The sequence below is a fragment of the Cavia porcellus genome, unplaced genomic scaffold (assembly GCF_034190915.1).
Source record: "Cavia porcellus strain 051 isolate PalLab524CR breed Dunkin Hartley unplaced genomic scaffold, mCavPor4.1 scaffold_9, whole genome shotgun sequence".
Classification (NCBI taxonomy): Eukaryota; Metazoa; Chordata; class Mammalia; order Rodentia; family Caviidae; genus Cavia; species Cavia porcellus.
This window is the reverse complement of record NW_026947492.1, coordinates 65,335,359-65,353,428: the sequence shown is the minus strand read 5'-3', so window position 1 is coordinate 65,353,428 and position 18,070 is coordinate 65,335,359. Positions and strand designations below refer to the sequence as shown.

The following is an 18,070-nucleotide window of genomic DNA, read 5'->3' as shown; positions in this document are numbered from 1 at the left end:
ATCATTGAAAGTTGGAGAAGGATCAGAGATCTATTCAGAAAAGATGCGGCTCTAAGATCAGCTCAGGACATAATATCCATTCACCAGATAAACTTCATGTCCAAACCAAGCATCCGTTTATTTTTAACACAATCTTAACATTTCAGAGGTCTCCCATCTACATTTTTCTAAATTGTGAGGTTTTTTTAATTTTAAAGAGAAAAATACAAAAACATAAAACAAGGTTTTAAGACAGATTCGTAGGTGAGTTACTACTAAAATTTGAAAATAACCCAAATGACAATCAAGTGATCCATGGATAAAGAATATGTGTGTGGATTTTTTTTAATATATAATGGAGCACTACTTAGCTGTAAAAGAGAATAAACTGGGGACTTGTATACGTTAATGGATGCAACTCAAGACCACAGGCAAAAGTGAAATAAATCAGACTCATATGTGTAAACATCATATTGTGTCACTAGTGTGAGAAAATGAATTAGTAAATAAGATTCAAATTTACACTAGATATTGTTAATTGGGAAGAAATTACTCAGAAGAAAAGGTAAACTGGATGGGGAAAGGGATAAGAAGAAAATGAAAAATAAAAATATATATTGATACACAAGATACTTAAGATAGTTATAGTTTCTCTTAGTTCATTGAAAAAACTGGTTTGTGCTAATACTGTTTGGACATGCCTATACCATGTACTCTGAATAACTACTAAGAAGACAACATTCAGGTTTATAACTGAGCCTTAAAACATTATTCTCTTCTTCTAGAAAATGATGGAAAACATCATATAGTCAAATAGACAAATTTGAAATTGTAAGGTCAAGAAAATAGCAGGCGAACAGTCAAAAATCAAGTGATGTTACAGTGTGAGGAGTAGTTAATATAGGAGAATTAGTACCTAATGAACATATATGTTGAATAGTGAAAATATGTGGTATTGGAGCTTCAGATTATTAATGTGTCTGCGTGGGTTCATGGCTCACTGAATTTCCATCTGTGTAAGCCAAACTTTCCTTTTTTTATTCTGGGAACTTTTTTCTTTCTTTAAAGATTGTCCTAAATAGAATGACAAGCACACTTGTGGGCGCATCGTAAATACTGGGAAATGTTCACAGTAGACAAAGAACAAGAAACCAAACATTTCTTTGCCTATGTTTGGCCTTTGCTGCATACAAATGAGATAAAGCTGACAGATAGAGTGCTACCTGAGACCCTGTTTTTCTCTGTGAGAGGAAAGTTCAGAGCCTTCGTTTTCTCTCACCCTTCAACTGTGTATCAAAGGACACTGTCCTGACAGCAGGAGCATTTTCTAGTGAATATGTGTAAAATTTATTGTATGATTTCTAGTAACACTTTATTTGTAATTGATATTTAAATATATTTGAGAACAACAGAATTTGTTAAACGTTTGAGGTTATGGTTTTGTGAATTTTTTCTAACTTTATCACATATCAGTATTTTAATTCTCACCCCAATTATGTGAAATTGTTACTATCTTCAGTTAACAAAGGAAGCAATGTTGGTACAAAACAGAACCAAAAAACTCATCTGCCCACAGCTAAAAAGCAACCAAACAGTGGATGCCACAGGAGATGGAGAGTCCAAGAGACAAGGGAGATCACAGGTAGGAGTTTCCCTAATGCCTTAGGAAAAGTCTCTGAGCTAAATGATCTCCATGTGGGATATATTCCAGCCTTCAGGATAACTGAATATGTTCTCCTTCTTGGTGGGGTGGAGGGAGATAACAGGATTTGGGAAATGGTCCAAACTAAGTAGTGAGGTGATGAAGAGGCTCATGTCCTAGTTCTGACTGTGGATTAAAAAAAAAGTGGAAAAGATTAAACAGCCTCAAAAAAATGATGCAATTTGAAGAAGGTGATAATGAGCGGAATCACAGGAGATCAGAGGTTAGTTCTAAGGTCCACAGGGTGAGAAGGACAGCAGGGTTGCATCAACTCATAGGAGGTGTAATTAGAATTTCATTATAATCTGACCAGCATAAAAGACTGACTTTACCTGTGGAATTTACTTGTTTGATTTCCTATTTGCAGGTCTTTCATTTTTTACAAAGTTGCCATTATTAAACACCTGATTTAAATGTCTGCCGCAAGTGCTTAGGAAACAGGAACTTGAGAATCTCAGTGTCAGAGTAGATGCTATAATACAAGCAGATACCAGTTTATTTCCTCACAATGAAGAGTAATCTGTGTCACATGCTGTCCAATCTTCTGCCAGACTTTTAGTAAGCAAGCATGCTTGGCAAGTAATACACCAGTTGGATTTTAAGAGAGAACTCATCTTTTTAATTCAGAGATGTGTTTTTAATCTGACAGTAAGTGAGGAAAAAGTTTTCTCACTTACTGTCAGGTTTGAATTTCTTTAGGATTATTCTGACCACTGTGCACATATATTCTGTTATTTTATGTGATCTTTCTTTTCTTTAAAATTGTAGGTTTCCTATGAATCTTTCCAAAGTCATAACTATAGTTTAGCATATATTTGTTGGAAGAATAATTTTCTGAGTTTTATAACAAAGCAGGAAAATGACTTTTAATTTAAAAATCAAATTCATAGACCAGTTCATAAATTAAGCATTATGTGTTCTACATTTTTAAAATATTCTATTTTAATTTAATCGACCTTAATCTGATCACTCTCGTGGGGATAACAAGCAAAAAATACTGATGTTAGAGTTGATTATTAGAACAAGATAGGCTTGTGACACCGGAATAATAACCATGCTTACTGAATCTTAGTTGAATTCTATAAATTTTATAAATGTGTTTTGCTTAATGTTTTACACAGTGAAATAAAATACTAGATTTTGTCATATAAAGATATTTAATGTCAATCATTGTAGGAGTCATAATTTTTCTTTCAGATAAACAGGCTAATGACTGATCAATTCACTGACCAAAAATGTTTCTGAGAAAAATATGAAGTTAAAATTATTACATAGAATTTTGGTGTATACTGCTCCCTCTGGATTATATCTTTCCAAGATTATCAGAGTTTAGATGGGATGATAAATGGGTTTGTAACTAGGAGGCAGAAGTAAAGACCCTGCTGGGTATAAATGGATATTTTACAAACAAAACCAGCAATGAAATAGAGAAAGATGAAGTAGCTACACAGAGTTGATTTAAAAAGAGCCTACTGGTAGGCATTAATTTTTGTGGGGTGTTCTCTTTTTTTTTTTTTTTTCATTCTTTTCATTCTTTTCTTGTTGTGATGCCCTGCCCACTGGAGTGTGACTGTGAAATCTGTGGTTGAACACTCATCTCCATGGCAATGTCAAACGCCAGCAGCACCCTGTCCTCCACATTCTATCTCACAGGTATTCCTGGCTATGAAGAATTTCATCACTGGATTTCCATCCCCTTCTGTCTCCTCTACCTTGTTGGAGTAACAGGCAACTGCACCATCTTGCATGTTGTCCGTACAGACCCCAGGCTGCATGAGCCCATGTACTACTTCCTGGCCATGCTTTCTCTCACTGACATTGGCATGTCCCTGCCCCCAGTGATAACATTTTTCAGGGTGCTCTGGTCCATTTCTAGGGAGATTCAATTCAATATCTGTGTGGTCCAAATATTTCTGATTCATACTTTCTCCTTCACTGAGTCATCTGTGCTCTTGGCCATGGCTCTGGACCGTTACATAGCTATCTGCCACCCACTGCGATATGCTACCATTCTCACACCAAGGCTGATCATCAAGGTTGGGATTGCAGCCCTGCTCAGGAGCGCTATTCCATTAATCCCACTGCCGGTTCGTTTGGCCTTCTTTCCTTTTTGCCGGTCCCATGTCCTCTCTCATTCCTACTGTCTACATCAGGACATAATCCGCCTTGCCTGTGCTGACACACAGTTTAATGTTGTATATGGGTTGGTTGTGATTACTATGCTATGGGGCCTGGATGTTCTGGGAATTTTAGTATCTTATGCTTTCATCCTTCATTCAGTGTTAAAAATTTCATCCCGTGAGGGGAGACTGAAGGCACTCAACACATGTGCTTCCCACATCTGTGCTGTACTCATTCTGTATGTGCCTATGATAGGGTTATCTATTGTCCATCGTTTTGCCAAGCATTCCTCTCCTTTCATACACATCTTTATGGCTCATATCTACTTAATGGTTCCACCAGTCCTCAACCCAATCATCTATAGTGTGAAAACCAAGCAGATTCGCCAAAGGATCCTCCACTTGGTTTTCTCCCTGAAAATTAGTTCTGTTTGATCTAGTCATGCTGTAAAAAGAAAGGAAGATACCAATTGTAATGTTGTAACTACATGGTGAACTGTCTCCTCTAAGTATGTTGGATTCAGAGCTACGAACAAAAGACTACTTACGAAGCATAAATAAACCTGATAGAACCTAATGAAGAGGGCCTGCAAGGCCTGCAATTGGTGCCCATGCAGACTCTACAGTCTGATATAGCATGGGGTTTATACATCCCTGTTAACTGTGAATTTTTGGCAGAAGAATATGCTGGGAATCATTTTTTTCCATTTTCTCTTGTATCTACTTGTTGAAGATACTTACAATGTATTTTTCCTTGAACACACAAAATCTACATTTCTTTGCTTTCTTGTCATTCTAAAATATTTGCTATGGAATTCAATGCGGTGTATTATTATTATTATTAGTAGTAGTAGTAGTAGTATATTTTTATGTTTGCAAGTCTGTTAACCTTTTATCTTGGTATAAACATATTGCGGTTCAACCAACATGGAGCATCATATCTGATTTCTTAAGAAAGACAATCACATCATTTTTATTTTACTTTATATTTGGAAATAATTTAAACTCTTAAAGAGCTGGAATAAAAATTTAAAAGCTGTAGATATTATGATATGAGGATAGTAATTGGTGAACTTTTGATTTTACAATATTTAATAAAATTTAGAGTAAGCTATACATTTGTATATAAAGAAAACAGATCACTGATATGTAAATTTTTACATTTTTATGGTACTTAAAAACAGGAGAACTTTTAGGTAATTTTTACAGTGTTCCTTTCTGCATATGAAATTATCTTCTCTTCAATTTTTGAAATTGTCATGAAAGTGATTGTGTATACTTTTAATATTATAGTTTTTAATTTAGCTGCATTTCCCAGTTCTCATGCCTGCATTTGCTCAAATAAAAAGACCAATGGCTAAACAAAGGCTTTAACAAAGAATTATGGCTATCAATATTTGTATATGTCATATTCTAACTGCATATTTATATAAATCATATTCTGTTATTATTTAGGAGTTGCAAGAATTAGACTATATGCAGTATTAAATGGTCATTTAACAATTATTGTAGAAATGTTAATGAAGTAAACTGGCCTTCAAATAACACGGGCAGTTTATTTATTTATTTTTTTCAACCTCAGAACTCTCTTGTGGTCACATTTCATACAATAAAGAGATCTCAGAAACTTATAATTAATATCTCACATTCTTGGAATATTAAGTGCTCCTGGCAAATCTATGAGCTTTTTTTTGCTCTCTTATCTTAATCCAACCTTGTGTGTTCTCACCACTTTTTATCATGTTATTGAATGTAATTATTTTTATCCTTTCTTTTAGTACATTCATCTGTTCCAAGCAAATATAAACTACAGAAGAAGTTTGAATATCAAAAAGATAATTCTCTTTGTATAATGGCGAGGAAAATTGATTAAAAAGAATATTTTGAGGGCATGAACATTACCATTAATTAATAGTGTTGATAACAATTAATTACACATTACAGCATTTTAAATATGACACTCAAGTACTTACTGAAATACTTCTGAGAGCAATTGTTCTAAAAATATAAATGTTTAATATGATTTTTGCTTGCAAAGGTACATTTAAGCTACTAGAGCATAGACTTTTAAATTTATAAATCTATTAAACTATTTTAGTGATTATAAATATGAAATAAATTTGTTCATGAATAATAGTCTAATCTCCTTTACCTTGTAATTCATTGTTAGAATTATGTTATTTTCATGAAACATAACTCATTGAAAACATGTGGAAAAAATATTCTAAAAATGAAGATGCTCCTTCCTACTAATGCATTTTGTAAAGAGAAGAGTGATTCAATATGTGAAGCAATAAATAAATCAATGGCAAGATTGTGGTACTATCTATTGAGAAAATAAAATTTGTCTTGCTTTTAGAACTTAATTAAGCTCTGGAGTCCATACATTTATTAAATACCCAGGAGTAGCGCAGGAAACTCTTTGCTTCTTGGCCAGAATTGCAGCAATATAATTAAAGCATCTATCACTTTTGATTATGGACTGATAAACTAAGAGATGTTTTCATCATATTACACTGTTAAACAATTTCATGACTTTATACTTGTCTCCTGAAAGTATTCTCTGCATTTCTGCAGAATATGTAACTTATTAATCATCTCAGATAGTATTTATCAAATTTGTATTACAACTTCTCCTTAGGCAAAAATACCAGGAGTTTGTTTTCACCATGTTCAGCGTCACCCTGTGTGTAGTGTGAAGACCATCTTCATACAACAAAATATATATATATATTTTTGGAAAACACAATGAAGGAAACTGTAATAGCGCTATCCCTTTCACATTTAAATATTTGGCCATTCCTTCTATAAAAAGCACTATTGTAAAACACTTAATAAATTGCACTTGCCATACATTCATTCAATCAAATGACTTAAATTTCAAGGAAATTCATTTTCAAAAACTGTGGATAGCTACCTGATTACATACAATCTAGAAAGAACTATATACATTTGTAAATAGGATGACACAGAATTTTTTCCATAACACTCAATTCTGCTGAGAATGTGCAGGTTAATATTATATTATTTATGCACTTTTTCTTGTCAGTATGGTTGGGATATATTTCAGCATTTTGATAAGCAAGAGATGAATATATTCTAGTGAAGGAATTGACTATGTTGGAGGGGTTGTGGCTGTTTGGTCTGTGGATTATAAAGCAGGACCCTGGTTTCATAGCTGCAGTTAGTAAGGAAGGTGAGGATAGCAAAATCCAAACTAGAAAAACTAGTTTTCATACAAAAGTCAAATGAATACATTGAACAAAATCCCAATCATTGTCCATTATTTCTTCCTCTCAAAGATGTGTCTAACACAGTTGTAATGCTGTAAGCTGGAATATAAAAAAATATTATGGGTTTATCCAGGATAACAACCTGAACCAATCTGAAGCTAATACACTTATTATCACAGAAATAAAAGCAGCTGAGACAAAGGTTGTCACCTCTTTCAGTGATGCTGTCATTTGGTTGAGAGAATAGCAGCCTGGCTTCTGTCCCTCCTAAGTCTTATCTTACACATCAGTGTCACAATATAAATCAGAATGTTACCAGAAAATAACCAGTTTTTAATATACTTTATCAAACAAAAGTGAATGTTTAGCATGTGGCACTGAAAATTTCTTTATTATGAAAAAATAATAAGGAAGATAAATTGATACTTTCTGGACACTAAAAGAAAGTGTGTTTGTTTAGAAAAAAGGAATAGATTTTTACCTATAGGTTCCACACATAAGTGCATATCAGATAATTCCTTACATAAAATTATTTATTATTTATTAATTAAAACATTTCTTTTTAGCAATTATTAGTTGCTTATTAGTGTTTCTAGGTCTTGCTGGAACAGTCAGATTTGAAAACAGAATTAATACCTGACACTATTGAGTTTTAATTTTATCCTTTATCCTTGCCATGGAAACTTGACATAGAAGAGGCAAGTCTGATGCAAAATAGTATTTTAATCCTTTACTTTGTGCTGTGATTTCACTATTTTAATATATTGGTAGACTCCTTGATGGTGCCTAAATTTCCTGTTATCACCTTGTATACCCATATCAGTAAGGTAGCTTTCGGGAATATGAATACTCTATGCTCTATTCAGTGGTTAGGAGTTCTTGGATAGATTTGCCCAGATTAATTCAGATTTCATATTTGAATCTGATCATCCATCTTGGATTCCTTTGTTTCTTGTTACTTCATTGTTTCTGGATTGTTTTGGTTGGCTAAAGAGCCCCAGTACTCAAATCCCTATTTCTTTAGTTTTTATTCCATAAACAATGGGGTTCATTGTAGGTGGCACCAGTAACTAGAAGTTTGCAAGGAGAATAAGGATGTACCTGGGAATCTGGTGCCCAAAGTGATGGGTAAAGAAGGAGAAGCAAGCCAGAGTGTAGAATATCAAGATAACACATAAATGAGCTCCACAGGTTCCAAAAGCTTTTGTCCGAGCCTCCCTAGAAGGTAGTTGGAAGACTGTTCTTAAGATTAGCCAGTAGGAAAGCGTCATAAAGACAAAGTCCAGTCCCGTAGTGAGCAAGGCAGCAGTGAGCCCATAAACACTGTTCAGAGTGATGCTATTGCAGGCCAGTTTGGCAATGTCCATGTTCTCACACTAGGTGTGGTGGATGATGTTACTCCTACAGAATTGCAGACAAAGAATGAGGAGGAAACCAGGAGTGATGACAGCCAAACTCCGAACCACCAGCGCTAAGCCTACTTTGCCAATGAATGAACCTGTCAGCAGAGTTGTGTAATGGAGTGGTGCAGATATGACCACATTAGCGATCAAATTCCAAGGCCAGTAGAACAGCCAATTCAGAGAGGAACAGAGCATGAACAAAAACATCTGTGTGAGGCAGGCTGGGAACACTGCCAGAGAAGGACCCTGCCAGAAGATAAGAAGCATTTTGGGCACTGTGACGGTACAAAGGAGGACATAATTGAGTGCCAACATGGTCAGAAAGAGATACATGGGCTCGTGGAGGCTCTTGTCACAGGCCACCACCACCATAGCAAAGCCATTGCCTGTCACAGCCAACAGGTACATGAAGCTGAAAGGGATGGAGATCCAAATTTGGAAATCGTCTAATCCTGGGACACCAGTCAGAAGAAAGGATGTGAACTGAATAGATGTATAGTTGCGTGCTGTGACAGGGAGGTGGCTGGAGTCTACTGCATTAAGAACAGAGACATAACATCTAGAATAAACAATAGTACAAACACATTTGTCAAACCCTAATCACTCCTTTTGATTTGATGGTGTGCAGGTAATGAATATCATGAATGACAGTGTCTGAGACATATTATTAAATAAAACTTTTATCGTAAATCACTTTTTATGAAAGTTTCCTTTCCTTTTCAAAGAAAAAGCATGTCAGAAAAATAAACAGTTGCATTCTTTGCTTTTTTAAACAATGTCAATTGTTTTACCAATGTAACTCGTGCATGTGTCTTTTAAATTTTCAGTTGTTGTGTGTGTATGTGTTTTGCCTTTTATCACCATAATGGAAAAATTAACTTTAAAAAGTAAAACTACTTCTCTCATCATAATACTAATTAAAATACTGGAGAAAATGTTCCTTTTTTTTTTTTAGCTGTGGACAAAATAAATGAGAGAAATGTTTGATATTATTGTGATATATAACAGGGAATAATGTTCCCAATTCCTATTTCCCAACCTAAGGATTTGAAATATATTCTGATGGATTAATTTCATACCACAAACAAAACCCAGACATGTGTTAGTCATCTATACTCTTGAAAATCATAATGAAGTTATCATTAAATTTAAAATGTTATAAAAAATAGAAAGAAACCGAACAAATTAAATTTAAAATGTTATAATATCATCCATAATAAGACTAACTCACAAGTATTCTAACATGGATTTTTCAACACAAACAAAAATTCAAAGTAAACTACGTTCTCCTTCTATAAGAAAAAAGTTGAAAAAGTCAAGGGCCACAATTATTCACTATCTCACATCAGTTATAGTGTTCTACAGAGCAAATGGTTGTCATTTTCTTTTCTATCAACATGACAGCTAGACTCAATTTTCACAATTTTTTTTCATTGTAAAAATTCCTCTTTATATTTTTATATTAGTAACTAATGTTAACATTCCTTGTTGAGAATTGGTGCATACATAATACACCTTAACTTCCTTTCTTCCTCTTTACCCTATCCTTCCTTCCTCCTCTATTTGTCTTTTGCTTTTCCTCTGAGAAAGACCTGTCTCCTTACTTCCCAGTGTCTATGTTTAAGTCACCAAGCTATGTATACTACAACATGCTTTGTACAAAATACCTCAAATATAAAAGTATATTTTCCATCCTATGAAATATTGAATTAATCGATCAAGTTGGCAATTAAAATTGGTAATTTTAATTTTAGCAAAGACAACATAAATATTTATCAACTTTTTTAACTGCACTTGTGGGAAGCCTCAGTTCTGGACACAGTGGATTGTCCCTAAATGATGTTCCAAGATCTGAGGTCTGCAGCAGCCCACTTTCCATTTGGTACCACCAAGCTGACAGAAAATTGCTCTGTTTCTAAAAATACTTATCTGCCCCATGTTAATCAAAATTTTCCTTTCTTTAGAAAGATCTAGAGTACATTATCACATTACCAATGCATATTCTATATTTCATTCTCCCATATACATTATCCTCTTCTGCCTTAACATAGATGAGAAAAATGCAAAATTTCTAAATAATGGGCAACAGATAGGATCATTTTACGGCTTTTAATAAAAAGCAAAAAAAGAGATAATTGTTTGAATGACATTAAAAACATACTGGTTCCATTTAAAACAGAATTTGCTTCATTTATATGGTTGTCTTCCAGCAGTATAATCTCATAGAAGACAGTATGTATTTGAATATCATCCATTTAAACAGAAGCTATCATATATCTTCATAGGAATTGGCAATATCACAGAAATAACAAGCAATAATAATATTTGAAAATATTTATCATTGCTTGTGATGTAAATATTGTCCTAAAACTTTTTTAATGTATTTTACATATATTGTCAAATTTAATGTTCACAACTACATATTACATAATTCTTATTATCTGAGTTTTGCACAGACCACTCAGATCCTGGTGGATTAACTTACCAAGGCCATATCACACTATAAAATTGTGTTTTAAAATCTAGAGATGCTACTATAGACCCTTCAATTTTAAGCAGTAAATTATTCTAACGTATCTTCTGTACGCATTTTTATAAAGCTGTAATGGTAGCATAAATTATAGAGCTTGATTTTCCTTCTTAACTTTTCCTATAGTAATATTTATAAGAAGTAGATACAACAGTCATGCTTAGCTTGCAAGAATTCAGAAAAAAAAATGTGCATATATTTATCTCTGCTGTGCATGAATATTTATAAGAACCACCGAGGGATGATGGTTCTAACCTCTGGATGAGATGACTTTTGAGAATTTTACATGCTGAGTAATTACTTTTATACCTGAGACCTCACAATTAGTATTTGGATTAGATTACTAAATCTTGCCTTTCACACTTGTGAAATGATATTCTTTAGTTCTGAATTGCATTTGTTAAATTTCCATCCTAAGCCTAATCTCAGAGTTATCAGTCTGCATGATTTTGCAAGGTCAATATTTATTCTTTACAGAAAAACTTAAAAAGTAATGATTTCACACTTTATACATATAGAACATGAATATCTCCTATGTTAAGTTCTTGAAGTAATTTTAAACACTGTTAATAAATTATCTAATATCTTTTTTAGTGTGGTGTTTTCAGGTTTATAGATAGTAGATTTTATGGTACTGAGCAACTTTAGGTTTACAGAAAAAAAATCTCAAGTATTTAATTTGCACATATCCCCTTTCTATCACTTTTCTTTTCTCTAACATGAATATTTTATGTTAATGTGATACATAGTTATAAACAATAAGTCCACTTATGACACTTTATTTTAGCTAACATCTATATTTTCCATCAGATTTCACTTGTTGTATCGTATATTATATAATTTTCAACCTCAAAATTCTAAGAAGCCGTGATTGATCTTGACCACTATATGTAAATAAATTAATTTTTATTGACATGATTCCTATGTCTTGGTCAAAAATTTGTCAGAATGCAGACAGTAAGACTGGGAAAGTACAATGGAGAGGCAGAAGAACAGCCTTTTCAACAGAATGAGGGAGGACAGGCACCTCTACTGAAAGGTTTGCAAAAGAATAACCACAGTTACCCTGGAGACCACCCATGAGTCAGGATGGAGGAGTAGTGCAGTGGATGAGAAAGGCCACATAGCGATCAAAGGCCATGGCCAGAATAACAGCAGACTCAACATCCTGGAAGGTGTGAATGAAGAACAATTTGGTCAAGCAAGCAAGGAATGTCAGCTCTCAAGCATCCAGCCAGAAGATGCACAGCATGGTGGAGAAGGTGACGAGGGACAGGCCCAGGTCAGAGGCAGCTAGCATGGCCAAAAAGAGGAACATAGGCACATGGAGGCTGTGCTCCCTCCACACAACTGTGATGATGGTCACATTGCCCTCCAAGGTATTGAAGAACATGGCACAGAAACATATGGAGATCCCAACATGTGCAGCTTCTAGCCCTGAGACACTTGTGACCAGGAAGCTAGAAAATATCGTTTGTGCTGTTGACAGACAATGTGGTCCCATGATAGCATACATGTCCTAGAACACAATGTGTTGCCAGAGGCTCCACTGTTGATTTTTAGGGCGTAATTTTATAAGCTGAGAGTATTTAGGTTGTAATTAGAATTTTTGTTCTATCAATAGACTTAAAAGATAATGATGGCACCAACAAAAAATGAGATGTTATACTAAACTATAAGTTCCTTGAGAACTGAAAATAAAACACTCATCCATTGCATACTACTTTTTTGCTCAAATTGTGGAACCTAAAATAAAATAAAGCTTTTATTCTTATTTTATTAACTTTGTCCACTAGATCAATTAATTTTTCATATGCGAGTACATTGACACTTAAGCTTCAGGGGATTCTTAAAACACATGTTTCTTACTGAATTTACAGGGCTACATTATTACAGATGCTTTTAATATCTTGTTCTACATTTAAGTTGCTTATGCATTGATTTTATGGTCATGAACATATGTTCCAACTTATATTGAAAATTCAGGAATCTAAAAGAAATATTATAATAAAATAAGATATGGAAGAGTTGTCATCATGAATAAACACATTCTAAATCTTAAGATAATATTTGTATCTCTAGTCAAATATTATGGACCTAAAATTCCTTAATATTATAAGAAAGATCTTTGGGTTTTTACATGTTTGTTTTGGATATATCATTCATCTATGGTCAACATTAAAAATTGGCAGCAGCATTTTTGCTGTATGACATACATTGCTCATTTATTATGATCAAGCACTTATTTTCTCATGCCATGAGTTTGAATCTGAACTGTACTATAGTGGTACAAGAACTATTCAAAGATTTTTAGTCCTTTGCTTATGTTGAAGACTGTGGAGGGAGGTCTGGTAAGGAAATACATAAGTAAAATCCATAATGTATCAGTGATGAGAGTATTTTTTATGGTCAAATTTACCACCACTTCTTTGTTTCTTAAAAGCCTACTGTAAGGATACTGAACATATTTTGTTTTTGAATGTGATTCAGGACCTTATCCGTATTGCCAGTAAACCCTAAATCTGACTCCTTAATGAAGGGGTGGTCTGCTAGAACCATGTATTGCTCTTCAAATTTATCTTCTTTTGTCCTGTGATGATGACAAGATACACATATCTGCTATCTGTTGGTGACTGGTTTTCAAATGCTTCTATTCAGTTCATTAAAAAAACAATCTTGAGCATTATTTTCAAATCTTCTACTCAGAAACATAATCAGGATACAACTTTTTTTCAATCTAAACTCTTTCAATTTTGATAATATTGGGTAAAATTCTAAGAATTAAGACATTTTCTTCATTATTCACAAACGCAGATTTTAATCTACTCAGATATAACACCACAATGTATCATATCACTGCCACTTTCTATTCATGGGTTCCTGACATTCTTAGCATCTACTGTGTCCGGATTCAGAACTGAGGGTAGTCAATGCTGTCATAAAATTGATCATCTCATCTCCTCTCGTTGCAGGATTTTCAATGAAACTATTTTTTATTTGTGTCAACACTGTGCTTCAAAATAACTTAAGTTTGTCTTTGGAAGAGTTAATGTGACTATTCTTTTATGAGATTTATGGTAATATGTACTAGAGTTTAACAAGAGATTTTTGATCCAAAGATTTTGTATTTATTTCTGCACTCAAATTCTCCTACATTCTATAATCTTCTCAATTGACAACTGAGGGCCTTCGTTTACCAGAGTTCTGGAGGAATCACTTTTTATTTCAACACAAAGGCTAAACTCTTGAGACTCAGTTTGAATGACTTTTATTACTCATTAATAGGTACCTGAAGGGCAGGAATCTCCTGGGATTCACTAGTCTTTTGCTGTATTACCTCTTGACAACTTATCGGGGTGCTTTAGGAATAGTTCAGATGAATCTAGAGTTGCATGCAAAATATACGCAGTGAATACCGGTTTCATCTCAACTCAAATTAAAATTTACAGAAGTGTTTATTCAGAATTTAGGAGCATTTATATTCTAGTGATAGGGAAAAAGGAGAAAACGAAGATGGGAAAAGATTATAAGTAAGTAAGTATACATATATATGTATGTCTTCTTTATTTCAAAAATATTATCTTCCTCTGTCCCATTATCATTTATTTTGATCCTTGTTTACATTTTGAGTTTCTCATTTAAAAGAAACTTTGAGACAGTCAGGTTTATGCATATGATTTATTTTATTTAATATTATTTTCTTGGGATCTGTGCATCTCCCTACAAATGACTCAAGTTTACCCTTCTTCATGACACAGTAACACTGCAATGTGTACAAATGCCACACTTATTTATGCATACATCTGTAGATGGATATACAGGTTGCTTCCAAGATTTATATATAGTAAGTTGTGCTGCTGTACATACAGATATTAATCTAATATTTAATTACCCTTTAAAACCTCTAGGAAGTTACTTAGAATAGAAATAGTTAGGTCAAATGGAATGTGTAGTTCAGATTCCTGAGGAATTTTTGTACTGATTTCTATAATGGTTGTCTTCATTTATATTCCCCCAAAAGTGTCGAAGGGGTTCTGATCTTTATAGCCTTGCCAGCATTTGTTATTATTTTATTTTTTATGATAGCCATTCTTTCTTGAGTAAGTTGGTAAACTAACAATGTTTTAGTTTGTATTTTCTAATGGCCAGAGATATGGTAAAGAAAACAAAAATTTTGTATTTTTGTATGAGTGGTTTCTTTCCAGGACCCGCACTTTTGGAATCCAGTGCCTAGGTTTATGGTCTCTAAGTCTGTGAGACACCTTCATCTCTGGATGCCCTTCTGTCTTTTCAGCACAAGCTATGGCAATTGTCTAAGCTGCCATGTGTGCTTGCACACACTGTAAATGAGGAAAGTAATCAGATACCAAATGTAACCTTTTGATTGCAGAGCAAAGATTCCAGAAGCCTGCCTGGCTTAAGAGCCATATGCCAGGCTTGGCTTCTTACCATCAGGAGAAAGTCCCCATGTCTTAACCAGCTGGATCTTAAACTTCTCAAGGTGTCTATTATAGCCATCACCCTCTTGGCAACTGTTCCTCAGAGCTGTCTTTCACCCAGTGGGAGGGTAATAGTGGAATCCTGAAGTGCAGTTAATTATTAATGGTTCTGAGGGCTCTATATTAACTAATCTACTCCTTCAGAATTGGTGATAACTAAATTCTCCTTTTTAACACATTTCTTGAAATATTAGAGCAACTAGACTTGAGAAATAGATGAAAAAATATGGCTAGAGAAAGAAGTGAAATTATCATTAGTTGCACATAACATGGTATTCTACATAGAAAACACCAAAAACTACCAATCTACTCCAGAATTAAATTGAGTACCATATCAAGATACAAAATCAATGTTTAAAAATCAGTATCATTCTTATCTAACAATAATGAACTCACTGCTATGACTTGCATCCAGAAATCCTTGAAAGTCTCATGTACGCATATGTGGGGCTTTTTGGAGGTGACTGAATCATATCTGTATGATACTGGATTAATGAGGTGATGGGTTTCCAGCTGGATGTGACATTGACAGGTGAAGCCTAGTGGAAAGGCATAAGCATAGCTTAGACGATGCATATCCCATCCTACCTTGATCTGTGCTGCTTCCTGCCTGCTGTTCCTCAGACAGATTCTTCTCTGCCATGTCCCTCCCATACAAGCCTTGGTGCCAGTCAACTACAGACTTAAACCTTTACAAACCGCAAGCCAAAATGTATCTTCCATTAACTTGTAGGTATTGAGTATTATGTTCTAAAAACAAGAACATAACTAAAACATTTACAAAGAGAGAAATTAGAAGAAGAATCCTTTTCCTAACAACATGAAGTAAAATGAAATACTTAGGAAACAATCTAACCAAGGAAAAGAAATATCTCTATAACAAAAGCTGCAGTACTCTGAATAGGGAGCTAGAAGAGAATATGAGAAAATAGAAAGAGATCCCCTGTTCCTAGATAGGCAGAACCAATATAGTCCAAATAGATACACTTCCAAAACTGTTGTACAAATTTATCACAATCCCAATCTAAATACCAATAGCATTCTTCACAAATTTAGAGAACACAATTGTGAAATTCATACGGAATCAGAAGAGACCTGGAATATCAAAAGCAATTCTAGGTGCAAAGTATGAGGCATAAACAACCAGGAAAAAAATATGTTTTTTTTTCCTGAATATATATATATATATATATATATATATATATATATATACATTTTTTTTTTTGCTTCTTCCTTTGGTCGTGCTATTCTTTCTTCACTGAATTTTTGTGGTTTAGGGGATTTTTTTCTTTTTTAATTTGTGTATAATTCCCTTTAAATATTTTTTTCTATTTTATTCTTAGTTTTCTTTTCTTCCTACTCTTTTTTCTGTTGGTATGGAAATAAACCCATAGATGGTAGACCAAAACAGACAACTCAGAAATAAATTCATGCATCTTCAGCCAAATAATTCACAACAAAGATACCAAAAATAAAACATTGGGGAAAAGTTAGCCTTGCCATCAAATGTTGCTGGGAAAACTGGATATGTACATAGAGACATTTCAAAATCAATTTCTGTCTCTAACCTTGTCTAAATCAAATGCAATAAAAATGGATTAAAGAACTTGACGCGAAGCCTAAAACTCTGAGGCCATTCTGACTTACTAATAAAACTCAAAAAGTTATGAACCCAGAAGCAAGACTGAACAAATTCAATTACAACAAATTTTAAAAATTTCCTATAAAGTAAAGAAAATAACGGAGTGAAAATACAACCCATGAAATGAGAAAACAATCTTTGTAGACAACTTATTCACAAAAATTATTACATCTAGAATATCTACAGCATATGCATAAAACATATGCATCCTAAGACCATAATGTTAAATGAAATAAATCAGATGCACAAATTTAAATATTGCATACTTTCTTTTATATGAGAACACCAAAACATAATCAAAATAATATTAAACTGATAAACAATTAATGTAAAAAGGCAAATGATTTGAATGAACACTTTTTTTAAAAGAAGAAATACAATCACCCCAAAACATTTGAAAACATGCTCAATAAGCTTGGGCACTGTTTGTGAGCAGGTAAAACAATACAACCTCTGTGGACTTCAAAATTTAATAATCATATGATCCATAGAAAACTTTAAATGTAATTTGAGTAGCTAGCAATCATAGCAGTATTATTATTGTGAATCTTGAAAACATCACAGTTTGAAAGATGAAATATAATTATGGAAAAATAAAATATCAAAGCTTGAGATGAGTTAATGACCTTTTTACTAAAGTTTAAATTTTAAAGAAGAGAAGCCTTGTATGACATTGTATAGGTTTTAAATGTTTGTAAAATCTGATGCTCATTACTACTTCAAAATCATTCACATTGTAGAAAGACCTGACAAACCAATTACTGACATGCATAGGCAATGGATCAAATTCCTTAACAATTTTAATAAACTTCCTTCCTCAGATATATATATATATATATATATATATATATATATATATCATTTAAGTATATATATATATATATACTCTCACATATTGTATGGCCTATCATATTATGTACATATTCACATCAGTTATTATCTTATTTGCTACGGATAAAAGG

The 18,070-nt window shown here is 33.5% G+C and overlaps 1 protein-coding gene and 1 pseudogene across 1 annotated transcript; one reads left to right on the top strand and one right to left on the bottom strand.

The window, feature by feature from the left end:
* Positions 1-3,194: 3,194 nt before the first annotated feature.
* Positions 3,195-4,236, top strand: LOC100731267 (olfactory receptor 51G2-like). Its single transcript, XM_003465295.2, has one exon. The coding sequence runs from the start codon at positions 3,283-3,285 to the stop codon at positions 4,234-4,236; it is 954 nt and encodes a 317-aa protein (XP_003465343.1). The 5' UTR covers positions 3,195-3,282.
* A 3,724-nt stretch (positions 4,237-7,960) lies between these two features.
* Positions 7,961-12,092, bottom strand: LOC106026601 (olfactory receptor 52Z1P-like; annotated as a pseudogene).
* Between the last annotated feature and the right edge of the window lie 5,978 nt (positions 12,093-18,070).